The following is a 26,462-nucleotide window of genomic DNA, read 5'->3' on the forward strand; positions in this document are numbered from 1 at the left end:
TCCAGGTTAGGTGCCTGTCACGCCGACCTAACCGAAGATAGTCCAGCCTGGATAGACTTGCATCGTACCATCCTCCGACAGTACGATTGTCATGTGCTACCACGAGAATCATAGATCATCCCATTTGGCGATCATGATGAGCGGGGTCAAGTATCTATACCATACTTTATCCGATCCATTGGCTTTCTTCAGGTATTATTGTTGTCTCGCGGTTCCAGTGGTCACATCTATTCCTTTGCCTCTTGTAGACTATAACGATTCAATGGATATTCTCTGCAACGAGAGGAACCTCTTAGCCTGAGAAATCATTGATCCATGCTGGGAGATCCCCGTTATTTGGTAGTACAACATCTGTTTAGTTACTCTGCCGTTCGTTCCGTTGTTCCAAGGTCATAGGTGGTTCCCGTTCCCACCTCTGTCGAGGTGGTGTGATATGCACGCAGAGAACAGCTTCTTATGATTGGCTTAGATGCAAGATTCGGCTTTTATCAGCTGCTGCTTTCTTAGCTGTTCCGCGGTATGCCGAATGGTGATCTTGGTCATTTCTTAGCTGAACTTCTGGGGTTCGTTTGTGTTGGAAGTCCTTGCGCATATGTTGATTCGCATCTAGTAGATGCATGGCATTCGGGAGACTTGAGACTATCGGACTAGTCTAGATGAGAATTTCCAGCTCGTACAGTGTGAAGCCATACAACTTGGAAGTGTGCTTCAATGATGTACCTGCAAGCGCAAATCAAATTAGGTTCTGATTCGGGAAGTGGCTTCATGCAATCATGACGCAGCTGGGGATATGGGCTGGGCTGCAGAACGAATGCCTTGTTGATCTTCGCCTCTCATGGACTCGTGTTTGTACATGCTTGTGTCCGGGTCGAACCGATGATGCGTTATTGCACATAAAGTCGGGGATTGCCACCTTTTGAGAGATCTCGTTCCTCTGCTATTCCTCAACTCTGATACTGTGATCCGAATAAAGCTTATTCATTCTGGGACTATCCTATTTCATTCCTGATACCTCGTCATGCGCTTCTCAACCACTGTTGCTCGACCACTGCAGCTGGTTCTTAGAACTATGCAGTGGTGCAGTGCTGTCATTGTCTTGGGCCTCACCTCATGGTTCATCAGCCGAGGGCCTCGCGGGCAGCACATTATCTACCAAGAAGTCATCGTGCGTGGCTATACATACAAAACTTCCCATACCTTCAAAGCGCTAACAATTCCAGGCTGCCTTCTCCATCGTCTGCTTCATCCCAGCATTCATCTCCCCCTTCCGCCCATCTTTCTTGAACAAAATGGTCATGCTAATCGATCTCGTGTTTTCCTACCTGTACGCTCCCTAGCACCCTCAACCAAAATGTATCCAAGCACTAATACGCTTCTGCAGATGGTTAACGGCCTTTGTCTTTGCGGCTGAAGACTACGACTGGCACTCGTGCTACCTCAACTCTCCGCCTGGTGTTTCCTGTCGACGCAAGAGGGCAAATCAGGCCTTTATCTTTCTTGCTTTGTAGGTTCATGTTCATGTTTTTCTGTTGTCCTACCCCACATACTCGGTCCCGGTGCTGACGTTCTCCAGTATCTTTACCTTCTTTGGATTATTCCTCGAGTATGCTGCTCATCGGGCTTACCAAAAGTCACGGCCTACTCAGCCCGTGGTTGAAAAGACAGATGCCGCTGGAACTCGGCCACCGCTTGATGCTCCGGCTGAAGTTGCTGCACCGACTGCAACGGTTTGAATAGCCTGGTTTCCATTTGGTTTTGGTTTTAATGGCATATTTGTACTACCTTGTTGGGTTCAAGTCGGGTGCTTTGTCCAATCGGGCTGCTTGGGTGTGGTGCAGATGCAAATGTATCTGTTGTCCCCTGCTGTGTGAGCTTTTGTAGCACCCATGCTCTAATGTGCACGGGTCGAGATTTTGATTCTGGTCCCGTTTGACGTGGATGTCCGGTTGATGATGTGCATATAGTTTCTATAGTTTCATGGTGGATGTGATCGGTTGATTTGGGCGTGGGCCATGTTTTTCTAATCTACTTAATGAACTTGATACCTGGGCATGGTTCAGCGCCTATACTCTTGTCAAGTTTTGATTGCCATAGTACTGTGACTGATGAGGGACACCCCGACAGTTGGTCTTTTTCAAGGTAGACATGAATCTACCTCATTGTATTTCTCTTTTGTATGTACAATTCAGGCTACCAATAGTCAAACCGACTGTTTTAGCATGCAAATGGGTGTATCTCAGGCGATTCGAAAGGCAGATTCAACATCTACAACCTTGGGGGGCGGGGTAATAAAACGCCATCTTCAGCCAGATTTGGAACGCTTAGGCTGTGTTGAACGCCGAACTAGATAAACGCCTCAAGGAGCTAAGAGAGAAAAAGAAAAAATAGAATAAAACGAAACGAGACCGGTGGTGAGAGCTACAGCTAAGGCTCTTAAATACTAGCTCTTCGAGGAGCCATAGTCCGCTGCAACTTGCGCTTTTCCTCCGTCTCCTCGGGAATAGGAAGAGATCCCTCGTTCTTAAGACGATCGAGGAATTCCTTGCCATAAGCGTATCCGACCTGGTAAATCTCGTCGAATTTACCAAAGTCCAGCGTGCCATATGGATCAATCGGTGGGCGCATATAAAGACAGCCGGAGAGGCTCTTGGCCCGTTCCAGGTTATCGATAGAGGAGACATAGGCGAGACGGGCTTGAATTTCAGAGAGCGTGGGCGGGTTCGGGAGAGAGGAGAAAGGATTCCAGCGGTTGAACATTGACCAAAATCCGGAGAGGGAGTCGCCGTAGCCCTGGGGTGTGTTGTCATCAAGGGAGCCCACATCGACGGCGAAGATAACGTCGGCGCCAAGGCTCTTCATATGCGCCACAGTGAGGTTGTCGATATATCCTCCGTCGAGGAGCATGCTGCCCTCGTCGCAGATGGGAGGAAGCAAACCAGCCAATGACATGGACGCACGCACATACCGCCACACATATCCTGACGAGTGGTATTCCGCGCGAGACCGGCTGATGTTGGTGGTGTTACAGTAGAACTCGAGCCAGAAATCCTCGATCTGGCTATCGCCGAATGTTTTGAAGATTCCACGATTGAACTCGTGACCTGTCGTGTACGAGACCGTTGGGTAGGTCAAATCCAACGCAAATCTCCACATACTCCCCATGCGGCCGGAGAATTTCTTTGCACGGCCGTACATAGGGACCACGTCGGCATCTCGTGCATAAAGAGCTCCAATAAATGAACCAATGGAAGTTCCGCCAATAATATCAATTGGAATTCCAGCTTCCTCGAGCGCCTTGATAACACCGACTTGGGCGATGCCGCGTGCACCTCCGCCGCCCAGCACCAATCCGACAGATTTGCCACATAGTCGGCGAGCAAGGCGGTGGAAATCGCCCTTGAAAGGAGTCTGTGCTGAGTACAAGGGTGTCTGCTGAATACGTCGTGAGGTGTACTTCTGAATTTCTGCTTGTAGAATTTGGACACGCTGCTTGAGAACAGTTCCAAACTTCTTGGGGTGAGGGTGAGAAGGCTCAGTAGTCAAGCGGAAGGCCATTTGGATGTGGTGATGACCACCATTGATCCACAGTCGGTCCTTGAGCCAACGTCGTGTCAGGCCAGGCGAACAGTACCGTTCCGAGTGTAGAAGCACCAGCTCCTTCCGCGCGGTAGTCTTCATGCCAAGCAAAAATCGCTCATATTCTCCAATTCGAGGCGACGCCTCAGCCACACCTACTAGTAAAATAGAATCTGCTTGTGCGATGCAGGTTTGTGTCCAGGGCGCATTGACATTGGTATCAGCAATGTAAAGCACCAAACCATATTTCTCTTCGAGATCTGCCAAGTACTGCGAAAGTTTGAGCTTTCCCATCTTGCTGAAAGCGTGGCGACCCAGGTGGTTCAGAATCGCAGCTTGGTTGAGTGAAGTCACGCCTCTTGGCACACCCATCTGGTGCAAGGCATTCAGCAACCTATGACCAAATTCAACTACCGGAACTCCCGCCGTGACTGGAACGATAGCAACTGTACGGAGATTGACGTTCGATGTCGCAGTTTGGACGCCGCCGACATGAGCCTGTTCGAATCCTTTTTCGGACAAAGGGTGTGCTACCAAGTCACGCATGCGCTGAGCAATCAGTTTGGATACCTGAATGGTGATGCCTGGATGCTCCTGAGCCAGACTGTTGAACAGTGACCGTGGAAACTTTGCCAGCTCGGTCTCTCGAATAGCATGTAGAGTCGATGGCCGAGTAGATTCAGTCATGACCTCAAGCTCACCCACACTCTCGCCCTGACCGTATTCACCAATTACAGTCATCTTGCCATTTGGACCTTCCAAGACAGACCTAAGACGACCGTTCAACACAAGATAAATCGCGTCGCTTTCATCTCCTTGGTGGTAAATAGGTTGTCCCGCGCCTACCTGCACCCACTCCAGAGCAAAGTCAATATGGAGGAGCAGACGAGGAAGAAGGTTTGTCAGGCGCTTAGCCAGGGTCAATAGCGCAATCGGGTATCGGTCTGCAATCCGCTCTAACGATGCACGAGGTAGGAATCCCACATACACATCCGTCTTCGCAACGACATCCGTGTATGATCGATAAGAGGCCAGGGCACCCACATATCCTTGCATGCCTCCGGGTTTTATCAGGTAAAGTGACTTGCGCGACTGGGTTTTGCGGCGAGAGTCTGTTGCACCTGCTCCGCCCGAAGTACGAGAAGATCCAGTTGTGGTTCGGCCCAGTGGAGGGAAAAGCTCTTCCTGTGCATTCGATGCCGAAGGACGCGACGAGCCAACAAGATCCTCTCCCCGTTCATTAACCGGGACACCCACATCTAAGAATCCATCGATTACGTAGTAAAGACCCGGGTGGCGCTCCCCCTGTTCAACAAGAACTGAGCCTTGTGGGAAGTAGACGACTTCAATGTCGTGACGCAGCTCTTCGCGCAGATTGATCACCGGTGACGTTCCACCAGCACTGGTTACAGACATCGACATCATGGATTCCGTCTCGCCATCCCCGGAACCTTCATATGGATCGATGAACCCAAATGCGTTAGTAAACACAGCCTTCTGTCGCCGAGAGTCGTACGACAGTAGTCTGGGAGACGCATCACCAGAGGCATGGCTGCCCTTTCGAAGAGCATCACGCGTGCTTTCCATTAGACCGATTCCTTTCATCATGCATTCCAGTATGGACTCGCGGAACAACGTCTCCTCATCAACTGACTCCTTTCGCTGGAAGGGAGATGCTGAGAGGCCATCAATGCCTGGAGCTGGTCGAAATAGAGGACGTTCTCGCTCTGTTAAGGGACTGTGAAGGGTATTGCCCATGGCGTCGGGACGAGGTCCAAAACGGGAGAGCTGGATCGTAGATAGCAAGTCTCCGGGGCTGACTCCATTCGAATCTCGTTCGGTGTAGCGAGGTGGAGGTCGCCTTTGAGGTGTCAAGGCAAGGGGTCTGCTTCCTCCATCCATACGAGCTTGTAAAATCGCCTCCTTGCGGAGGGAACTACTGGAACGACGTCTCCGTCCAACAGCCGGGTTATGCAGGGCGATGCCCTTGCAAACTTCTTCAGGTCCGAGGCGGTCTCGCTCCTGCATAAACTTGTTCTTTAACCGGTCCAGAGCGCTGCCGCGCAGATCATTAGGTAGATCATAGGAGGTGTATTTCGACATCTGTCGCTCAATGCCCAGCACGTCTGTCCCCAGGCCCAGGTAGGAGTGGGCGGTTGCGAAAGTCACTCGTTGAAGACGCGTCAAAATAACTTGCACAATATGGGCGGTCGCTCTTGGGTAAACTCGAGTCAAACGACGGAATGCGCTGGCAGGGATAATTGCAATGGTCGTATCCACCGTAGCCCGGGCGACGATATCTGGATGGACCGACTTCCGTCGTCTGGTGAATGGCCGACCCAGTTGGGGCGGGGCGGGTCGCCCAGGAAGAGTAGCATGGCTCTCTCCCAGGTTCAGTGGGGGGACGGTCGGTAATGAATCGCTATGGCCATTAAGACCAGGTGTCAAATTGGCATGATCACCTGCTTTCGACTGCGGGCTCCCCAACATATCGATACCGGGACTCACGGGGAGAGAATCCGGGGCCCGTGGGGTCTGAGGTGCTGCGCTCGAGCTGCGAGAGCTTGGGCTATGTGTGTTGCGCAGTTTGATGTCTTCGGTGAACAGCTGCAGGATTGAAAACAGAGACGACATGGAGGCGCCATTTTTCACCTCGGTCAGCAGTTGGTATCCCTGGCGACCGCTTGGGTTGTTCTCTTCATCCTCCGACGTCGCATCATCCAGGTGTATATTCTCTTCCGTTCCCGGCTTGCCCTCACGGATTGACTTGACGAAGATCTGGACCAGGCCATCGACCACCAAACAGAAGCCTTTCTCTTCCTCCAACATCAAGGTCTCGCCGGCAATCAATTTTCTAGTCTGCATAGTTCGAGTCAATTCATGAAACACCGGTCGTTCCAAGTAACCAAAGACTTTGATCGCGCTCAAGAACTCGTCGAGGTAGCTGGCCAATCCAGGTTTGGAATCACCATCTTGGATATCGGGGAAGAGGTCGACCTGGGCTTCTTTGCGCTGGGGCTCCGGGGGTAGACGACTGTACATGTTCATAAACCGGTATCGAATGAACCAGCTCACAGTCGAGACCACAGCCAGGAGAATTAACATGCTATAGGTCGTATTATGAGCTACTTCACTTAGATAGGAGCGGGGTCAGGGGGAGACGTACAGGGTGGTGAAATTCATGGTGAATGTGAGGCTCATAGAAAACAGCGTAAAAAGCCATGTGGGCAACGTAATGGTGGTAAAGGTGATGAGCCAGTACAGAGCGCGTGGGATGACCTGAAAGGCGAAGGTAAACACCCAGCCGATCCACCCCGCCATTGTTGACGGAATTGGCGGCGGAAAGGGCGGGGGAGAGGAGGAAATATCAGCAGCGGACAGAGCGGAGGTAGCGAAGGAGGGTGCAGAGGCCAGTGAAGCTGTGGCCTTGGAGGCCGTTGTGGCTGTTAGGCTCAATGAGAGGGATGGGGCCAGGTTAGGCATGACGTGTGGTCCCGGCATGAGACAAAAGCTCCGCTTTTCCAAGGAAACCAGTCGCGAACCAGGGTATTGACCACACTAACTCAAAATCGACCCTCGCTGGGCCACCATGTGTGTGGACATCGGAAACGTGCGGGCCCTGGTATCGGTGGATGGAGGAAGAATGAGGGGAAGCAGAGGTCCGAACTGCAGGGATGACAAGCTCCCGAGGCAGGTGACAAGGTTTGTCGATCGGATCAATAAGGATGAAAGTACAGTAACATTGATGAGAAAAAAGACGAGAGTTCCAGGGTTGAGAAGAGAGAAAACTGTAGGTAGTATTCAGTGACTGTACCAGTACCAACTCTGGTTGCTAAAACGTGGGCTGGCCTAGGCGTATAAACGGTGGAGCTCGGCTTAGCAAGTTTGGTACTAAGTACTGTACTGCACTTTAGAATGGACTTAGTGCTCTCCAGGTGGGCAAGTACATAGTTGAACCAATCATAATGTAAATGATCATCAATTTTTTAATCTGAAATAAACCGCGCAAGTGGCTCTCTAGTTATCTAGATAAGATCTTAATGTTCATCTAAGTCCACCACTACGAAGCAGTCGTGCCTGGCACTATATATAGTTCCGGTCCCGCTCCGTTTACACTCGGGAGTTGGTGTTCCTGCATTCCATTCATTAAACTCGAATTTTGGTTACCTGTGGAAAACCAATCAGGGCTATCCTTGTAGAGGACTTCAAGGACACTCGAAGAAATAAAATTGCATAACTGTGTAAACTAGAGTTATCCATCGTTGTACAGTACCTGTCATATGCATACGTAGTGTTTGGCCCGAGCTCTATGTCTTGGCCAACATGTCCGATCCCGATTATGCTTCCGGATCCCATTCATTGACCCCATGCTCCCCACGCCTTCCCTCCTCCTCCTCTTCATCAATCTACTTCTCTTTGTTTGTGATCTTGTACACTTGGTGGTCTCGGTCAAAAGACCTGTCGCGGTGATGTTTCAGGTAACTGCCCTTCTTCAGTCCTTCCGGCACGAGGCCGCAATGCCCGCACAAGACCACCACCCCATCAACAGCCAACATACTGACTTCCCCAATAGCGGCTCCGCGACGCCATCGACTCGCGCATCGCAGAGGAGCAGGCCCGCCAAAAATCAGCTCAGGATAATATCTCCCGCTCCAACTCTGCACGCCGCCCGGCCAACAGTAATCTTTCTCCGGGGCAACGATCCCGCCCACGACGTAACACTGGAACCCCAGTCCGGGGCCCCGACCCAAAAGAGTTTGAGGCGGAATTCGCGATCGGCGACGATGAGTCCAGTCGGTCGGGTACACCTCGTTTAGAGACGCCCGACCCGGCCTCCGAAGTGGCCAGTTCAGCGGGCGATCGAACCGAGGAGACAGAGAGCCAGACAGCCCAATCCTCGACCGATATGCCAGAGAAGACAACCGATAAAGAGAAGGAGACTGCTGCACCAGGCACTGATATGGAGACCAACAAGTCCGCCCCCGCAGAGTTACCTACAGAGGTTAAGGCCAAGCTGCGTCGACTTGACAAGCTGGAGTCAAGATACCATGGTATGAGAGGGACTGATTGTTTTCAAATGAACCTGGAGTGAGCTGACATTTAGTTTTCCTCAGAACTTCTTAAAGCCTACCGTGCGGCGCATTCTCGCGTCCTCTCCATCGAACCGTTTGAAGCAGCACTACGCGAAAATACCCCTCTTACCTCGATCGGCGAGCCCAAAGCCTTGACCGAGTATCTCAACCAGATGTCACTGAAATCCGACATGGTCATGGACGAGATGAAGCGAGTAGCGATCGAACGAGACGACTACAAAAAGAAACTGGACGAGGCTCAAAAGTCCACAAAGGAGGCATGGGATGAAGTCGCGGGTCTTAAAGAGACAGTTAAGGAAGCTGCGTCCGAAGAGAAGAAATCGCCCGACGAGAAGCAAGAAACGAGCGAGGAGTTCTTTTCCTACGACAATGAGGTTCCTCGGCTGGAAGGCGAATTGAAAGAAAAGCAGGAAGAGGTCGATAGCCTCAAGTTGGAAGTCGAGAAACTTAAGACGGATCTTTCTGTTACAAGAGAGTCTACCGAGGGTATGGTGCAAAACTTGGAATCGGCCACCCGAGAACTGGTGGAATTGCGAGACACCAAGGATAAGCTGGATGCCGAAATCGAAGGTTTGAAGACTTCGAAGCAGGGCGAGGTCGACGAACTCAAAGCGAAACTTGCGTCCGTCGAGTCCTCTCTCGAAAGCACCACCGTCGAGGTCGGGAAGCTGAAGAAAGACCTAAAGGACAAGAGCGATGAGATTGAGAAGCTTCAAGCTCAGGCCTCTGATCCTGACACTGTGGAGAAGGCCGAGGACAAGTCGGAACTGATTTCACAGCTAGAGGAGGCCAACAAAGCCAAGGAAACAAGCGAGAAGCGTCTCGGCGTCCTGCAGGGTCTAGTCGACGCCGTTAAGACACAGCTCAAGGATACTGAAGCCACCGTGTTAACCCTCAAGGATGACATCACTCAGAAGACCGAAAGTTGCGCCAAGCTTCAAAAGATCATCGACTTTGTGGATACCAACCTGCAAGATAACGAAGCCTGGCAGTCTTCCAAGGAAAAAGTGGTTGCTGGAGAGACTGCCGATTTCGAGGATATCCGCAAGAGCCTAGCCCCCGCTGAGAAGGCCGTTGAGCCTAGTCCAGCTGCCCCCGAAGAAGACTCGCAACCCGCCACTGCAGCACAATCTGCTGGTGTAGGGGGAGGAGGCAAGAAGAAGAATAAAAAGAAGAAGAAGGGCGGAAAGGCGGCTGAGGAACAATCTAAGCCGTCCGAGGCTACTCCTGAGCAGCCCCTGAAGGCAGAGCCAGCTACATCCCCAGCTACGTCGACTGCGGAACTAGAAGAGCTAAAGCAAAAAATTGAATCTCTCACTAAGCAACTCTCCGACAAAGAGGCCGCCATCGACAGGCTTAATGCCAAGCTCAAGGGAGAGGAAGATCTGAAGGAAGAAATCGAGTCTTTGCGCGATGATATTGTCAATGTTGGCCAGGAGCATGTCGAGGCTAAGGACAAGATCAAAGAGCTTACTGCTCAGAAGTCTGCTCTGGAGGAGACCATCGGCAAGCTAGAGAAGGAACTAGTTGATCTTCGCACCAACAGTGCCTTGAACTCCGCTGACTCGGAGAAAATGCACACGTCCCTCAAAGAGGAGTTTGAGGGTCTCAAGGTCCGGGCAGCCACCCTGGAGACAGATCTTTCGGCCGCTCAGCAGCTGGCTACCACTCGGTTTAAGGACCTGACTGACCTACGCGAAACCCTCCAAAAGGTTCAACCCGAGTTGCGCAAACTTCGGGATGAATCTTCTGAGCTGAAGACGTTGAAGGAAACTCTTACTAGTAAAGACAAGGAGCTGAGAGCTCTTGAGTCTAAGCACGAGGATTTGCGCGCAGAACTGAAGACGGCTAAGACCAAAATCTCTGAACGTGACACTGAGGTGAACACTTTAAACAAGAAAGTCCGCCAAGAGACTGATAGTCGTCTCAAAGCCGAGGAGAGTCTTAATGTCGCTCAATCTGATCTCCGATCTGCTGAATCAAGAAAGCAGGATGCTATCAATGCTAAGGATAAGACTTTAGGTGATCTTACTAAGAGTCAAAACAACCTGAAGAGCTCTCGCACCAGGATTCGTGAACTGGATGAACAAATCTCCCAGCTTAATAAGGACCTTGGAGGTCTCCGAGAAGAGATTAGTCTGAAGACGGCACAGCACACCAGTGCACAGAGTCTGATGAATAACATGCGTGACCAGACCGCCGAGATGGCTATGCAGATGAAGGAAGCTCGCGAAAGATGCGATAGCCTAGAGGAGGAGCTTGCTGAAGCGCATCGTCTTCTGACCGAACGTACCCGTGAGGGTGAGACGATGCGTCGCCTCCTCAACGATAGCGAGAGTCGTGCGGAGGCTAAGGTTCGAGACCTCAAGGAACGCATGGAGGCCGCTGTTGAAGAACGAGACCGTGCTGAAGACGAGGCCAGTACCCAAGGCCGGCGTCGTGCGCGGGAGATGGAAGAGTTGAAAGCCAAGGTGCGAGACGCTGAACGGGCTTTGCGCACTGTCGAAGAAGACAAGGAGGAGCTCGAGCACTCTCAGAAGGACTGGCGCCGTCGTCGCGACGAACTGGAGCTCCTTGCGGAGCGGTCAACCCAAGAGGTTGAGGAAATAAGGCAAGCCATGGCTGGCCTACGGGAAGCCTTGGACGAAAGCGAGAAACAGGTTCGCAGTCTGGAGAAGGACAAGGCCGAGCTTCGTCGCTCCGTCGAAGAATCGAACAACCGGCTTGAGAAATTACGCAAATCTCACAAGACTTTGGGTGAAGATGTTCGCCTTCGTGGACTGGAGTCTGGTCGTCAATCCTCACGGTCATCGATTGATTCCGGTTCTAGGCGTGGTCCCCTCTCCCCGTCCCCTCAAGACCGCAGCGCATCGACTCGCCGGAGCGAGACTCCTTCTGCCGGGCCAAATACCCAGTCAATTGATTACATGTATTTGAAGAACGTCTTGCTACAATTCCTGGAGCAGAAAGACAAGACTTATCAGAAGCAGTTGATCCCTGTTCTAGGGATGTTGCTCCACTTTGATCGGTACGTTTGCTCCTTTTTGTTGATGATCTCGGCATAGGCTAATTTTTGATGTAGAACGGATGAACAAAAATGGATGTCTGCCATCATGTCGAAGTAATGTTGAACATCCAGATCTCCTCTCTTCTCTGGACCTGCTTCCGGGCAGGTCTACACGCTTTGTTTCTACCTGCACAATGTATAATATCCACCGTCACGATAGGATTTATTAAACCTCGTCAATGAGATAATACTAGTCGTTACCATTCTAGTTGCTCGGCTGCAAGTTGGTCCTACGTGCCTAGGTAACCAGGAGCTGGTATAATGGCAAAAAACCCGGAGACAGTAGCGGGGATCTGGGATAAGTCTGAAACCTATGTAGCAGTCGATCAGCCAGCCCCGGAGTTCGAGTCCCAGGAGTCCGTCAACCTTCACAGCTCAGCACTACGGGCCAGGGAAATAGACCTTGGCTGCGGCCATGACGCTCAGGTGAAGTTCATATCAGCAATAGGAATCTTATCATGATGAGATTGACTCAAATATGTATCGTACACATGAAGGGATTTAGATCTATAGGGCCGGCATGGACTGGGTATCAATCTAAAGTGGCTCGTTCCTTGACGGATTTGTCGGACACACCATGGCTGTAGTAACTCACAAATTTTGGTTCGAATGTACAAAAATCTACTTCGAAATGTGCAATAACTAATTAGGTGGAGGTTCCAAGATTGACCACGTCCGCCGTGTGACTATGTGTGCCCAATATATAAGGCATGATTTGAAATGATGCCATGATGTGTCATCTACCGGAAGGAATAAAGAATTACCGAACAGCCTCAGCCACGTGATAGTTTGAACTCCAACTCAATCGGTCACAAGGCAAGCCAGCCTATTTTGTAGAGCCCTGGAAAAATTTCAGTTCAATGTTAAAATTTGTTGGATCGTATGGTTTTCGGTCAATCCAAAAACATATGGTATATGAATGTGTGAGAGCTAAACACTGCAAAGTAGTTGAAAAGCTTCGCGCTAATGCTTGAATGGGGCGGCACCGGAACCGGCAGAATGGAAGCCATTCGCTTACCGCACCCAAATCGCCTGACTCAGATTCTCCTTAAGTAATCTCCCCTCCTCACTCTTCCTGCTTACAGCATCTTCAACTGCTTACCTCATTCAGCTTCAACATTCAAAACCTCCAATAACTACTTCTTCTTGAAGGATTTGGGGTTTGTTTCAGTGCTGGATAGTCTCTGTTGAATTCGCATTATTTGCATGCCCATTTCATCCCTCTCCATGCAACCTGCGTTGGCGCCAGCACCGCATCCCAGTATGCAATCTACTGCTCAGGTAAGCAACCCATCTTCGACGCGTTTGTCATCAGATCGTCTTCCCGCGCCAAGGTACTATGAACTGCTGCATCAATTGGAATGACATGTCTAAAGTCCTGCGACCGGGCTTGCGACGCGTCGCAGTGCACTGTTTACCTAGCCGCGATCTTCCGGTCGTATTTTACGAGTATGCTGTGCTTGGTTACTAACAGTGTCTATAGGACCATGCGGATCAGGGTATGTCACTCTGTTGTAGTTGATATTGGCGATATAATTATTGCGATTGAGTTAGGATTGGGTGGTGTTTGCTAGCTTGCTGGCGCTCACTATGGTCGCAGACTTGTGGCGAACCTATCCAGGGCCTGTGGCAAGATAATCAACTAGTAGTACAAAATCCAACTGACATCAATATAGTTCTCCATGACCAGCTGCTTGCCGCTCAGCACCACCTCCCTGGCCCTCGCCACCAGGGTGGCCCAAGCCCGCAGCAACACATGGCACCAAGCACTGCTAGCCCTCGCGACCAGGCTAACATTGACCCCGCCATCTCTGGTGCGGCCATGATGGGTGCGGCTCCCCCACAGACTCCGACTCAGCCCCAGCAGGGCTCGCCTGAGAGCGTTAGCCCCAAGACCTATGGAAAGCGTGAATTATCTACCTCCAAGCGTGCTGCTCAGAACCGCGCGGCCCAGGTACGCTTCCTTCACTCCGGTGCTGTGCCTCTCCCACTAATAATATGAACCAGCGTGCATTCCGCCAGCGCAAAGAGACTTACATCCGTAAGCTGGAAGATGAGAATAAAAACATCGAGAGCTTCAAAGACACCATGGCTAAGCTCGTTAACGAGAACTATTCTCTTCGCGACTATGTTATTAATCTCCAGTCTCGTCTGATGGAGGCCCAGATCGACGTTCCTGATCTTCCTCCTAATATCGATTTGACCCAGAACCCCCGCCATGATCTTGCCCTCGCTGGACTCGGGGCAGGTACTACTAATGTTTCTGCCTCCGGTCCCCAGCAGGCTCAGCACCCGGGCTCCGTGAACGATGACATGAATTCGCTCAACCGTATTGCTGTTGCTGGTCTGGGCATGCGCAAGCACCCCGACGAGACGAACTTTATGACCAACAATTTCCAGCAGAACAAGCGTCCGCGTGTCGACGAGGGCACAACTGACCCGGACCTTGTCGGCAAGCAGGAAGGCCACCCACATGGCCTCCCCATGGCCTAGACGTCTCCCCGCTTCTGCTTTGCTTTGCAGTGTTCCAGCCCATGCAGTTGTTCGATATCCCGTCTCGTTCCCCGCGGTTCCTGATTTCCTCTATTATTTATTATCATGTGAGCTTTAGTATCGGTGTGTGGCGCGATCCGTGACTTTTTTTATCTGTCCGATTTCAAATTCGTGGCCCGGCGGTGTTCTGTTTATGCTTTTATGTTTTATTACCTGTGAGGCCTTTTCTGTGAGCCTTTTGTCATTATTTCGTCGTGCGCTGGCGCGAGGAGTACATACCCTTTACTCCAACCGAGTAGGCACTCTGGTCTTTCAACGACGATGAGAGCCAATTCAACATGAATACTCTTTTCTTTACCTTCATTGACCTCGTACTAAGTGAACTAATGAGGGTCTCATAATCAAGTTGTAAATCGAGGTTGGCGCAAGATTTCTTATTCTCGTCTGAAATGTTGGGATCTATTCAAATTATCGATCACTGATCTAACTTATACTCCCGAATCATGACATCAGCGCAAGTAGCACCTGTCAAATAGGCTGTCGCTTGTGTATGATTGTTTGTCAAAACAGGGACAACACTCATATCGGCAACGCGAAGATTCTCAACCCCAAACACCCGGAAACGATTATCAACCGCCGCATTGATGTCCCCTTCTTTGCCCATCTTTACGGTTCCAGTCATATGCCAGGTGGATGACACATTGGCCTTACAGAATTGCAGAATATCCTCATCGCTCTCAGACGCCGGTGCGAGTATCGTGGATACCGTATCCTTGGCAAAAGATGGGTGTTGGGTCATCTCCATGAGATCCTTGTAGATCTCGACCATAGCACGTTGGTCGAATGGGTGCTGCAGCACCTTGGGATCAAAAAGAAGGGGATCTCCTGGATTCGACGATTGCAATCGTACCTCGCCGCTAGACTGCTCATTCATTATGAATACAACCATGCAGGTGTAGCTGTAGTCCTGGAACAGCTGGGGGAACATGTTGTGCGCGGGGAACCCGCTGATAATCTCGTAGTGAGGGATTGTCTCCTTGTTCATGAAGTCCTGTACTGAAGCGGGGAGGTCCTTGAACTCTTGCAAGGAAGTCACGCGGTCGGATTTGAACCATCCACACCCAATCTGGCAGCCGTATCGGTTCCAGAGTCCCGTGCCGTCTTTCTTCCATTGCGTGAGAGCGTCGTCCATGGCGGATTTCGATCCATAGAATGTATTACGGTCATTTGTATCGGGGTTCCGCATTAAAATCAATGGCGCAAAGAAATGGTCTTTTAGACCCTGGCCGACCGCAGGTAGGTCTTGGATCACCGGGATGTTGAACTTGCTCAGCTCGGAGGCTGGCCCGATCCCTGAGTGCATCAGGATCTTGGGGGCATCAAGGGCTCCAGTCGATATAATTACTTCTTTGCTGGCGAGATCTGTGACCCTTCAGTTTCGGTTGATTCAAGCTTGGGGGGAGGTGTACTTACACATCTTGCCTTTTGTCTCAACGCCAACTGCCTTCTTACCTTCCAACATAACTCGCCGGACTGGTGTATCCGTCACAATGACCAGATTATCCGGGGCGCCAATCAACAAATCCGCAGCAGTAGTTCTGCGTCCATTGCTAGCGGAGTTGATCATTATTCCCATACCAAGGGGATTGCCCGAGTTATGATCAAGATTCCGCTTCAATCCAGCCTCCTCTAGCTGATCCAGAACGAGAGTTAGATCCTGCTCCCATTCCTTTGCATACCCAGTCTTTAAACACCCTTGATATCCATGGTCTTCCGCCTTGGGCTGCGCATACTTCTGATTTTCTGGGAGATCGATAGACCCATCAAACACCTCAAGATCCTTTAACCGCTTCTGCATGGCCTTCCACCCGAAAGTCTCATCGGAGACATCCTCAGCCCAGGTATCATAATCATCTTTTGCGCCAATGGTAAAAACACCGAAGTTAATTGCTGAGCCCCCACCCAGTCCTTTGCCGCGTGAATAATCCAGCACCCGACCTTCGCATGCTTCCTGAGGCGTGGTCTTGTACCCCCAATTCATACCCTCGCTCATGAAAGTTGTCCAGCGCTTCCCGTCTACACGCTGGGACTGATCGTCATTTTGACCACCTGCTTCCAATAGCAGCAAGCGGGGTTTGGCAGCGGACTTGCTGAGTGCAGCTGCAAGGGCACAATCCGCAGGTCCAGCTGTTGCAGAAATGAGAGGCTCATTTTCATAGATATAATCTTATCAGATGTGAGGGACCTACCTCCGACGACAATAAAATCAAAAGTATTCTGCTTGGACGCCATTTCGAAAAGACTATTCGAAGGGAATTTGGTAGGTATGATGGTGGCTCCAAAAGAGTGAAAAAAAAAGCCCACCAAGTCTGCGAGTTACTAGCTTTATAGATTAACTGCAAGTGCTCACGCAGATCGGGAAGAGTTCTAAAATGGACCAGACTAACAGTGTTTAGCAGCTTGCCGAGCTTCTTATATGCATGCAGTCAGTCTCAGCCCCGAACCGTGGTTGTTGATTGGGGGTTTCAACTTTTACTAATGCACGCGTTGCACAGATGATCAACTCGGCGAGCTCGGCGGGTGAAGGATGTGCATTATTGGTGGGGCCGAGATGGCGGGTATCTCTGCCCCGCGCGTGGGGTATCTTCTCAATGAAGTTGTCAACCTATCAACGAGGAGGGTATTGTGGAGATCAATGATAGTCCAAATGCCTTCCTGGCCAGCACCCCCTGGCCATTTACCAGTCGATATTTCCGATGATATTCAGGTCACCATCCACCATGAGATACTTTCCCTGAGCATCTAAATGCTTGAGATAGAATTGCTCCGTAGTTCCCACTGCGCCAGAGTTCGGTTCACCTGAGAGAAAGCCTGCGTCTGGATCTGGGACTTCATGCATGAAGACACTAGGTAGGTATCCACAGTAAAAGACGTGAAATGCTGCTTATCAGGAATGAGTGCCATGTTCTGCTCCGCAAATGAGATATAATCGTCAGTGGCAGTGTTTAAAGGCCGAAAGGGACTGTGAACAAGGAATTATTCACTACCCAGAACAGAAACAATTGGCTTCGAAGGCGAAGCAACCAACAGAAGCAATTTAGTCTGAGGCAACGGATGTCACTTAATCTCAATCAATATATCAAGCCAGCCCATACTCTCCTTATCCTGATCATAAACAATGCGCTTCTCGCGGGGTCCTTGGTCGTCCCATGGCTTACTGGTCATTTCTTCCGTAAGGACATAGCTTGGGCCGACTTCATAGTCTCATCACTAGCGATACCATAATCTAATAACCACGGAGAAGGTATGATGATTGTTTCCAGAAACTTGAGGGTAGCAGATTCGCTGCGAATAAGGTAGTCGATAAGTGATTGGGGAACATCGCCACACATCTGAGGCACTCGACTAAGCCAGACCAAATTATCGGTTAAGCAGATACGAGCATGGTATTTGGCGTCGCCTACAAGAGCTCGACGTTCCTAAGCGGGTGGATGATCGATTTTCAGACCGCCATTCAGCTTTGAGGCACGTTCGCATGCAGCCGTGCCATTGGAATTCATACGAAGAATGTTCATTTCAACGTGAGTACTGGCTTCAGACTCAGCATCCGAGAGGGTGTGGTGACTGTTAGATTAGTGTCAAGGGAAAGCTAATGCATGCTGGCATTATACCGTGTCATCCCACGTATGAGATGGAGGATGACGACAAGATACGCAGGGATGACGACCGCACCATTCACCGACAGCAAAGCTACATATACTTGGTGAGTCACAGTCCGTGAAGCCTTAAGTGAAAGTCTGTCGACTATAGCGGTCATTGTAGGTTGAGGATGAGTATACAAGTGCAGTGACCTAAGCCGCTAGTTAGATGCGATGTATCACGTCAATTACCGCAACTATACTGCCATGCACTATTCAAAAAGGTGTATAAATCAGCACTTGGGAGTCTTGAGTGCAAATATTCACTTCACCTTGGCCTCAATCTCACAAGTTCATCTATTTCAATTCCAAGGACAGGTGCAAGTGGGCCCGGCGGAGACCCCGTTAGTGGAGCACAGGAACCGTTTTGGCCCGTGCAGGATGCAGTCTCGTGTGTCGAATTGATGCATCATCCATGCCTAGGGCTTATTTGAAGATGTATTCAGGTTGTACATTCCGAGGTTTGGGCTCCGCCTAGACGGGCCTTTGGGTATGCCGTAGATATAGTACGAATAGACTCACTGATTACGATAGTAAGGCGGGATCATGGCACGTGAGCAATCAAAATGACATCAATCCTTGCATGGGGACAATAATTCGAAAAAGGCGTTGGATAATTGGGCATCATGAAAGTAAACGAATACCCTAAGCTGCCCTTGTTTCAGGACGTGCGAGACCGGGCACTACGTACTATAATAGAGGATTCTCTTACTCCGCATCTGAGCCAATGGACCTGGATCCACGGTGTGGATCCTTCCATAGCATCCCTGAATGATCAAGGCAAGTTCTCTTATATGGATAGTACAAGAGATTATCCGTTTCACAATCCTACGCCTATGTTATTTGCTTGCATCTCACGGCAGCCTCTCCCCGAGCCGCTGGCTACTTTCCCCCATTTAACTTGTAACTGGCGACCAAAGCCACGACGCTGATAGGTGGACTTTTCTGCAAGGCTGCATTCATATTCAGGTACCGGAGCTCAGGGCACTGATTGAAAAAAGCCTAATGCTGATGGTTAGCCGACGAAGATCAACACGGCCTGGAGAGAGAAAGTTCTCTAGTTTCAGCCGTGTTCGCTCCCGGGCGTAACCTGCTCGCGTGTTGCTACTAGTATTGATACCCAGCCTACTTTACTAGGGATGATCGCCAAGGGACCGGGCATTATTGTGTTGCTTTCGGCACAGGAGCCAAGCCTTGCCCACACGCTATAGCCGAGGATCTGTTGATCATTGTGCTTGTGGCCGTTGCTCAGACCGTAAGGTTTGTGCTTCGCGACGATAATGACGACGCCCGTGCCCCATCGCATGTTGCGCAAAATCTGCGGAAATCCGCGCAAGGTCGCTCGTAGTAAATGTGCCGTGACGGAGGCAGAAAGTCCATCCGCGACCATGGCGGCCAGACCAAGAGGACTATGAAGACTTGAACGGACATTGTACAAGTTCATGGTTCTGGTTCCCTTGGCGTGGCGAAAACTCCCGAAAGCTCGGTAAAAAGCCGGTCAAGCCGAAGTCCAAAGTTTGAAGTTCCAAGGAGCTTCCTGTTCCAGATTAGCGTGAACTGGCGGCTTTTCCCCAGAAATTTCATGGTCAAGAATAGAATTTACTTCCTTTGGGGTTCTTTCTCTCGTGGTTAAGTCTAGGACACTTCCGCAGTTCCTTCTCTGTCTTCAATTCAACTCGATCGGCTTGGCTTGTGCGGAGGGCATCACCTAATCACCCCCTAAAGAAGGTAGCAAATGGAGTGAATCCACTTTACTCCATCTTTTTCTCCTCTTTTCGCTCGTTCGCCCGGAGGGGGCGAACTGGTGCCACTCGGTATTCATATAAGCTGGGAACTTGAAACTGGGAATTGGAGCTTCGTGATCCTTCATCACCTTCCTTGCTTTACCTCGCTCTCCCATTCCGCCCTCCGCTCTCGGAAACCGCGAAGTTACATCAACGCCATTCGGCTTTTGCGCTCGGAGAACGGCAATTGAGACTGGGATCGCCTCACGCCTGTCACGAAATTACGATCTCCTTCCGTGACGTCCCTTCCTCCTACAGTCATCATCAATCGCACGAATGCTTGCCTGCTAGCAAGATCATGGCGGCGAAACTGGTCCTTTGGAACAACACGTTACGTATACGACCCGGCCTTCCTTTCAAGCAGGACACGAACCACCACGTCGCTATCTCGATAAAGAGGCGACCCTAGCCAACCATGGTCGATACGCTCGACCAGCCGCCTGATGGCCTCATCGGGGGCTACCACGGCCACAGTCTGACCGTGCGCATCTTGATGATCGTTTTTTCCTCCATCGCCCTGTACAATGCGATCGAGCTGTTCATTCTGTTGTTTCTCACCTTCCAATCCTATCGCGGCCTATATTTCTGGACCATGCTCCTCTCCGTCGTCCTCGGTGTTATCCCCCATTCGATCGGCTACATCCTGGAGTTTTTCTCCTTGGCCCCGCTCTGGGTGTCCTTGACCCTGTCAACCATTGGGTTCTATGTTATGGTACCGGGACAATCCGTTGTCCTGTATTCGCGTCTGCATTTGGTCGTCCAGAGCCGGCGTGTCTTGCGCTTTGTGCTCTGGCTCATTATTGTCGATGCGATCATTCTCCTCATCCCCACCACCATCCTGACCTTCTCCACAGCCTATATACGGACCGATCCGTTTATTCGGGGATATAATGTGATGGAGCGCTTGCAACTGGCCTGGTTCTGTTGCCAGGAATTCGTCATATCCGGGATCTACATCTTTGAGACGGTCAAATTGCTCCAGCTCATGCCAGACAAAGATCAGCGCCGGACTAGAATCATGTATGAGCTGCTGGCAATCAACCTTGTTATCATCTTGCTCGATGTTTGCCTATTGGTGGTGGAATATATTGGTTTCTACTCGCTGCAGACCACTTTGAAACCAATGGTGTATAGCATCAAACTGAAATTGGAGTTTGGCGTCCTTGGCAAGCTCGTCTCACTAGTCCACACATCCCGGTCGGCACCAACTTCTGCCGAACAAGAAGAATACCCGCAATTCGTGGACCCGAGTCAGCTCACCTCTGACGTGACGCACGCGGCCCCTGCTGATCGCGTCCCACGCGGAATGCAAGCATGGAACACTATCTCCATGGAAAGCCTGCCGATGTCCGAGCAGCGAATGCGCCCATCCACGCGCTCCAGAATTTCCAGCGAAAGTACCTTTCCTTCCTGATCTAACGACTTATTTCATTCTTCATCTCAAATAACTCATATCGCAAACGACAAATTGGCTTCCGAGTTTTGCGTACTCGTGATAAGTCGAGGTGACTACCTCTTTGCCACGTCATACTGCGACACCCATCAGCTTCGCTGCATTTGCGCGAAAGCCTCACGCTGCCTACCCAGGCGAAATTATGATCTGTGGGAATATAGCAGATCCAGCGATTGCAAACATGCAAGTGCACATACCCGTCGTCGCGATTCAATGCGGGTAGTTTTGCCTGCCAGTCGTGTATAAGCATCTTCTGTTGATCCCAAGCCCTATCAACAGGCTATGCTCCTAAGGCTTGTTGACAATTATGTATAATCGTGTAATAATTGTAACTATCAAAATATATATCCTGGACATAGTAAATCTTATTTGTTGTCCTGGCTTTTTACCTCCTTGCTACGTTGCCATGACGTTGTACAGCATCCGTTGATCCTCTTCACCAATGCCAATTACTCTTCACTCCACTATGAACTCACCATGCACGGCACAGTCTCTATCCACCAGGGTCCCTATGAATCAATCTCCGAAAACGTTCCGCCAGATCTTCGATTCCTCTCCCGCTTCCTACCAGCCGTGGACTCGGTCAATCCAACCCAGGACCCCTTTGGTTCTTTTTTCAAATGCAATGCCTCCATCATCATTGGCGGCAACCTTTGCAAACCGGCGCAGTCGGCCACACACTATGATCCCCAAAGTGATTTTCTGTCCTATTTTCACCGCCATTTACACATGGCCTGGGACTTGGACCTTACCAGCACAGGTTCCCACACTTTCGAAGAAAGTCAAACATTCACTGAAAGCCCGTAAAAGAGGCACAGGATCCGTGCGCCTTGGATGAAGCATACTGTGATGTTCGAGGCAACATCTGAAACGACGTTCAAAGATGACCCAGATCAGTTCCCCGTCAGAACCGGCGGATTCAATATTCTCGACTTAGAAGGAACCAGCGATACCGGTCTAGAAATAATTGGAACGCGCATATTCCTTGATGCAAAGCCCATACAAGCTCGTGCCGCTTCGTGGACAAAATCACCGGCGTACGGCGAATCGCAACGCGAGACTCAAGCGGATTAAACTAGTTTGTTTTGAACTCCACGGCGGAACTATCGCGGAATGCATTTGCATCGGCGTTGATCCTATCAGGCTTAGTTTCGCTTGTACTTGGTGTTTTGGAGACCGTATCTTGCGGGGTTGTGTCACTATCGTTGCCGATCGGCAATGGGGTCGTATCTCCGGTTATCACCCCAAGGATGACATATGGTCATAGATAATGAGGGGCAGGTCCCATTTTCGAGGGATTCGATTGCCACGTTGGAAATTCAGGTTGGATTAAGATGCAGTCTATACAGGGTCAACAGAGTATCATCAGGAAGGTTCGCGAGGTCCTGGAGAAGTACGAGCCGAAGCTCAGCGAGATCAATCAAAAGGTCAGACATTCCACTTAATCTAATTGATAGCATGCATTCTGATAATTTTAGATTTGGTCCAATCCTGAGCTCGCCTTCCAAGAACATAATGCCCACGACAATATCTGCGCATTCTTCGACTCTCTAGCTGCAGACGGATATACAGTAAAGCGTCACGCATATGGTGTCGAAACCGCCTTCGAAGTGAGCTACACTCATGGTCAAGCCGGCCGCATCGTGGCCTTCAATGCGGAGTACGATGCCCTACCGGGTATGGGACACGCCTGCGGCCACAACTTGATTGCTACGAGCGCGATTGCTTCTTGCTTGGCCACCACCGAAGCAATGAAGATCCTCTACTCGGACACTGTCGGATTCACGGTCCGATTGCTGGGTACTCCAGCCGAAGAAGGGGGTGGTGGAAAGCTACAACTTATCGACGCAGGCGCGTACAAGGATGTTGATGCCTGTTTCATGGTCCACCCTTTCCCTATTCTAGCTGGCGCACCGGAACTATTGAGTTCCGGCTCAGATTCCACTCAATACCTTGCAAATAATAAGGTCGAAGTTACCTATACGGGTAAACCGGCACATGCGTCTGCGGCACCGTGGGAAGGGGTGAACGCCTTGGATGCCGTTGTCTCGGCCTATGTGAACATCTCCATGCTGCGACAGCAGATTCTTCCTACGCAGAAGATCCATGGTGTTGTCTTGAGAGGCGGGGAGAGGCCGAATGTTATCCCTGCTTCTACTACTGTTGAGTATTATGTTCGATCGCCGACAAAGAAGACGCTCGATCCATTGACTGAACGGGTGATAAAGTGTTTTGACGCTGCTGCCGCTGCTACTGGATGTGATGTAGAGTATAAGTGGGAGCCTTCATATTTGGATATGAAGGTTAACAAGCCTATTTGTGATAGCTATACCTCTGCTATGAATGCCATGGGGTACAAGACTATATCCGATGCAGCAGGTCAGAAGGGTGGATTGAGTGGAGGATCTACTGACATGGGTAAGCATGAAAAATGCAAAGCACTTGACATCTAATTTGCTAATGGTTATAGGTAATGTATCCTACGAGGTCCCTGGATTCCACGGAGGATTCTATATTAAAACCGATGGAGTCAACCACACCCCACAATTTACCGCAGGTGCAGGCTCCGAGGAAGGATTTCAGCGCAGTCTGTATTGTGCTGCTGGTATGGCTGTAGTGGGATGCCGCTTGTTGGCTGATGATGGGTTCGCAAAGGCTGTCAAGGCGGACTTCGAGAAAGCTGCCTAGATGACTAGTTATATAGGTGGTATTAGGCTCATGAAAATAAATCACTTACCATGCCAATATGGATATTTCAGACGATTTAGCTTATTTAAACTCTACCAGATGTAAGCAGAGTTCAGTCTGTAACGAATTCGAACCTGTTCAAGAGATGCCTCGTAGTTCAGGCCTTCGGACCAAATGCACTTCCGCCCGCGCTTTCGCCTTCCACCCTGTCAGAGCCTCATTACCAAAACAAACTTTAGGCAGGAGAGCGGAATCTCAATTCCATCATATATTCCTAAAATCTGCCGCGGTCTTCATCCGAAGAGGGGAATCTCTCATCCCCAGTATCGACCATATCCGTCAATGCAACCCCGGACTTGGTAATACAGATCAGGCTCCCCGCAATCAGAGGGAATGAATTCATTACCTGATAGACCTAAAAGGGAAATTGCTATTGGTTGTGTGCTTAAGCTACAAACCCAGTACAATGGCGAGATCCACTGCGGAACAAGCCCGGGCTTCAGTATTGGTAGGTTCAAGCGATGTTGTGGAGGTCCGGGCGTGCGTGGGAGGTTGACAACTATTTCCCCGTTTGGAGTGGGCTGGTCAGCAATCTCCTACGCTGTATAGATAAATGCCATTCTTTGCGCTACAACTGGGCTTGCCTATTTCAGTCCTTCAGTTACTAGAGATTGGCACCCGTTGATCCAGTCGTGGAACTTTGTTCATTATGGCAGATGAACATGACCTCAAGCGCCACGGAGACCCATCGGGTCAAGAATTTGAGATTGGTCAGATACTATCGATGCAATTTACACCAGAGGAGGAAAAGAAGGTATTGCGGAAACTGGACCTGATGTGAGTCTGATTATTGTTCTTTGTTGTCTATATACCAACAACCTGTTAGATTGATCCCATTGATGGGGACTGCATACTTTCTGCAGTTTCTGGATAAGTTGGCTCTGAGCCAGGCGACATTGTTTAATCTCCGTCAGGACCTGGTAGAACATCCTGTCTGTTTTCATCCGACCTGTCACTGATCTGAACAGAACCTCCATGGCTCTCAATATTCGTGGACATCGGCAGTCTTTTACTTTGGATACTTTTTTTGGAGTTGGCCAAGTTCTTACGTGATTGTTCGAATGCCTATTGGGAAATATTTGTCTCTTGCTGTGTAAGTCGATCTCCGGATGAGCGTTGACACGGAAGCATTCACTAACTAGACAGATTTCTTTGGGGTGGGGTTTTGATGTGTCATGCTGCATGCACCAGTTTTGCTGGGCTGATGGTTGCTCGATTCTTCCTTGGCGTGGGTGAAGCTGCCGTCGCGCCGGGATTCACATTGCTCACCGGCATGTTCTATACTCGGGCGGAACAGCCAGTGCGGTATGTTTATGGCCATTGATTTGAAATGGATATAACTGACAGAATAGTCAATCCGCCTGGTTCTTTGGCAACTGCATTGCGGTTCTTATTGGCCCATTGATTGCCTATGGAATAGGTCATATAAATGCATCTATTGCGCACTGGAAGCTCATGTTTTTGATTCTGGGCGCCATCACCTCGGCTTATGGTGTCATTCTTTCCTTCCTGCTCCCCGACTCTCCGATAAAAGCTGTTTTTCTGAGCCCAAATGAACGAGCAATTGCGGTTCAGCGAACGCTGAAGAACAAGACTGGTATTCTTGACAATGGGGAATTCAAGTGGTCGCAAGCACGAGATGCGTTCACAGATCCCCAGGTCTGGTTGCTGGTCTTAAACTCCTTCACATCAAACTTGTGTAATGGTGGAATCACCACGGTAGGTTTTCTACTCTATATTTACTCATGGATGCTGATATTCATACAGTTCACATCAATTATCACTGCGGGATTCGGTTTCACGGACCTCATGGCTCTCCTCATGCAAATGCCTCAAGGCGCAGCTGAAATTGTGTTTCTCATCATCACATCCCTAGCTTGCACATTCATTCCCTCCGCCCGGATTATCGTCATGATCCTCAATACAATCGTCTCAGTGATTGGCTTGATTTTGATTTGGAAGCTTGACCCATCAGAACAGGTCGGACGGATGGTCGGCTTGACTCTAGCCGTCGTTTACGCCATCAACCTTCCCATTTCATTCAGCGTGATTACATCTAATATCGCAGGATTCTCGAAGAAGAGTGTCTCTAGTGGTCTTTTGTTTATCGCGTATTGCGTGGGCAACATGGTCGGACCCCAATTCTTCCTCGCTTCAGAAGAACCTTCCTACCCAGTAAGTTTGTCACTCTTACTTTGACGTGCTCAAACTAACAAACATAGACTGGTATCAAAGCAGCTATGTCAGGTTTGGTTTTGAGTATATTTTTCCTTATCATTCTCTATGTTTATTACACTTGGGAAAACCGTCGCCGTGATAGGGTATATGGTTCTCCTGGCCAAATGACAGTAGGAGCAGAATTGCAAGATGAGTTGTCGAGTAAGACGGACAGGGAGATTGAGAGCTTCCGATACTTGCTCTGAGAAGCATTCAATGACTGTTTTCGAGTTCAAGATCAATGCCTGTTGGGTTTGACCTGCTTGAAAGTTATGTCAGGCTGCAATTCGGAATCCATCTTTATGTTAATTGCAGTATTCTCTCCTTACCCAC

At 50.0% G+C, this 26,462-nt stretch overlaps 12 protein-coding genes across 12 annotated transcripts; 7 read left to right on the forward strand and 5 right to left on the reverse strand.

Annotated features, from left to right (window-relative positions):
- Nucleotides 1-1,018: 1,018 nt before the first annotated feature.
- On the forward strand, nt 1,019-1,733 carry N7484_008065 (MARVEL domain-containing protein; the record flags this gene model as incomplete). Its single annotated transcript, XM_057118452.1, has 4 exons — nt 1,019-1,165; nt 1,221-1,324; nt 1,382-1,504; nt 1,574-1,733. 4 exons carry the CDS (start codon nt 1,019-1,021, stop codon nt 1,731-1,733), a joined length of 534 nt encoding a protein of 177 aa, XP_056971487.1.
- Nucleotides 1,734-2,433: 700 nt separating this feature from the next.
- Nucleotides 2,434-7,059, reverse strand: nte1 (lysophospholipase; the record flags this gene model as incomplete). The annotated part of the gene is made up of 2 exons (XM_057118453.1): nt 2,434-6,682; nt 6,743-7,059. 2 exons carry the CDS (start codon nt 7,057-7,059, stop codon nt 2,434-2,436), a joined length of 4,566 nt encoding a protein of 1,521 aa, XP_056971488.1.
- A 106-nt stretch (nt 7,060-7,165) lies between these two features.
- Nucleotides 7,166-11,794, forward strand: N7484_008067 (putative vesicle-mediated transport protein (Imh1); the record flags this gene model as incomplete). The annotated part of the gene is made up of 4 exons (XM_057118454.1): nt 7,166-7,198; nt 8,150-8,627; nt 8,691-11,697; nt 11,752-11,794. 4 exons carry the CDS (start codon nt 7,166-7,168, stop codon nt 11,792-11,794), a joined length of 3,561 nt encoding a protein of 1,186 aa, XP_056971489.1.
- A 1,169-nt stretch (nt 11,795-12,963) lies between these two features.
- N7484_008068 (uncharacterized protein) lies at nt 12,964-14,229 on the forward strand (the record flags this gene model as incomplete). Its single annotated transcript, XM_057118455.1, has 4 exons — nt 12,964-13,017; nt 13,220-13,235; nt 13,413-13,690; nt 13,744-14,229. 4 exons carry the CDS (start codon nt 12,964-12,966, stop codon nt 14,227-14,229), a joined length of 834 nt encoding a protein of 277 aa, XP_056971490.1.
- A 475-nt stretch (nt 14,230-14,704) lies between these two features.
- N7484_008069 (GMC family oxidoreductase) lies at nt 14,705-16,521 on the reverse strand (the record flags this gene model as incomplete). The annotated part of the gene is made up of 3 exons (XM_057118456.1): nt 14,705-15,651; nt 15,703-16,416; nt 16,479-16,521. The coding sequence occupies 3 exons, from the start codon at nt 16,519-16,521 to the stop codon at nt 14,705-14,707; spliced, it is 1,704 nt and encodes a 567-aa protein (XP_056971491.1).
- Nucleotides 16,522-16,966: 445 nt separating this feature from the next.
- On the reverse strand, nt 16,967-17,708 carry N7484_008070 (uncharacterized protein; the record flags this gene model as incomplete). The annotated part of the gene is given in 4 exon segments (XM_057118457.1): nt 16,967-17,135; nt 17,162-17,251; nt 17,351-17,473; nt 17,485-17,708. Coding segments are annotated over 4 exon segments (606 nt in total), but the record flags the coding sequence as incomplete, so codon positions are not given.
- On the reverse strand, nt 17,709-18,046 carry N7484_008071 (uncharacterized protein; the record flags this gene model as incomplete). Its single annotated transcript, XM_057118458.1, has 2 exons — nt 17,709-17,853; nt 17,901-18,046. The coding sequence occupies 2 exons, from the start codon at nt 18,044-18,046 to the stop codon at nt 17,709-17,711; spliced, it is 291 nt and encodes a 96-aa protein (XP_056971493.1).
- Nucleotides 18,047-18,990: 944 nt separating this feature from the next.
- On the reverse strand, nt 18,991-19,371 carry N7484_008072 (uncharacterized protein; the record flags this gene model as incomplete). The annotated part of the gene is made up of 1 exon (XM_057118459.1): nt 18,991-19,371. The coding sequence occupies one exon, from the start codon at nt 19,369-19,371 to the stop codon at nt 18,991-18,993; it is 381 nt and encodes a 126-aa protein (XP_056971494.1).
- Nucleotides 19,372-20,126: 755 nt separating this feature from the next.
- On the forward strand, nt 20,127-21,125 carry N7484_008073 (uncharacterized protein; the record flags this gene model as incomplete). The annotated part of the gene is made up of 1 exon (XM_057118460.1): nt 20,127-21,125. The coding sequence occupies one exon, from the start codon at nt 20,127-20,129 to the stop codon at nt 21,123-21,125; it is 999 nt and encodes a 332-aa protein (XP_056971495.1).
- A 516-nt stretch (nt 21,126-21,641) lies between these two features.
- On the forward strand, nt 21,642-22,238 carry N7484_008074 (uncharacterized protein; the record flags this gene model as incomplete). The annotated part of the gene is given in 2 exon segments (XM_057118461.1): nt 21,642-21,967; nt 21,983-22,238. 2 exon segments carry the CDS (start codon nt 21,642-21,644, stop codon nt 22,236-22,238), a joined length of 582 nt encoding a protein of 193 aa, XP_056971496.1.
- A 260-nt stretch (nt 22,239-22,498) lies between these two features.
- Nucleotides 22,499-23,852, forward strand: N7484_008075 (M20 family metallopeptidase; the record flags this gene model as incomplete). Its single annotated transcript, XM_057118462.1, has 3 exons — nt 22,499-22,591; nt 22,643-23,582; nt 23,635-23,852. The coding sequence occupies 3 exons, from the start codon at nt 22,499-22,501 to the stop codon at nt 23,850-23,852; spliced, it is 1,251 nt and encodes a 416-aa protein (XP_056971497.1).
- A 709-nt stretch (nt 23,853-24,561) lies between these two features.
- Nucleotides 24,562-26,335, forward strand: N7484_008076 (uncharacterized protein; the record flags this gene model as incomplete). The annotated part of the gene is made up of 7 exons (XM_057118463.1): nt 24,562-24,689; nt 24,739-24,832; nt 24,881-25,005; nt 25,059-25,217; nt 25,265-25,631; nt 25,680-26,087; nt 26,135-26,335. 7 exons carry the CDS (start codon nt 24,562-24,564, stop codon nt 26,333-26,335), a joined length of 1,482 nt encoding a protein of 493 aa, XP_056971498.1.
- Between the last annotated feature and the right edge of the window lie 127 nt (nt 26,336-26,462).

The sequence above is a fragment of the Penicillium longicatenatum genome, assembly GCF_028827895.1.
Source record: "Penicillium longicatenatum strain IBT 33135 chromosome Unknown contig_4_segment0_segment0, whole genome shotgun sequence".
Classification (NCBI taxonomy): Eukaryota; Fungi; Ascomycota; class Eurotiomycetes; order Eurotiales; family Aspergillaceae; genus Penicillium; species Penicillium longicatenatum.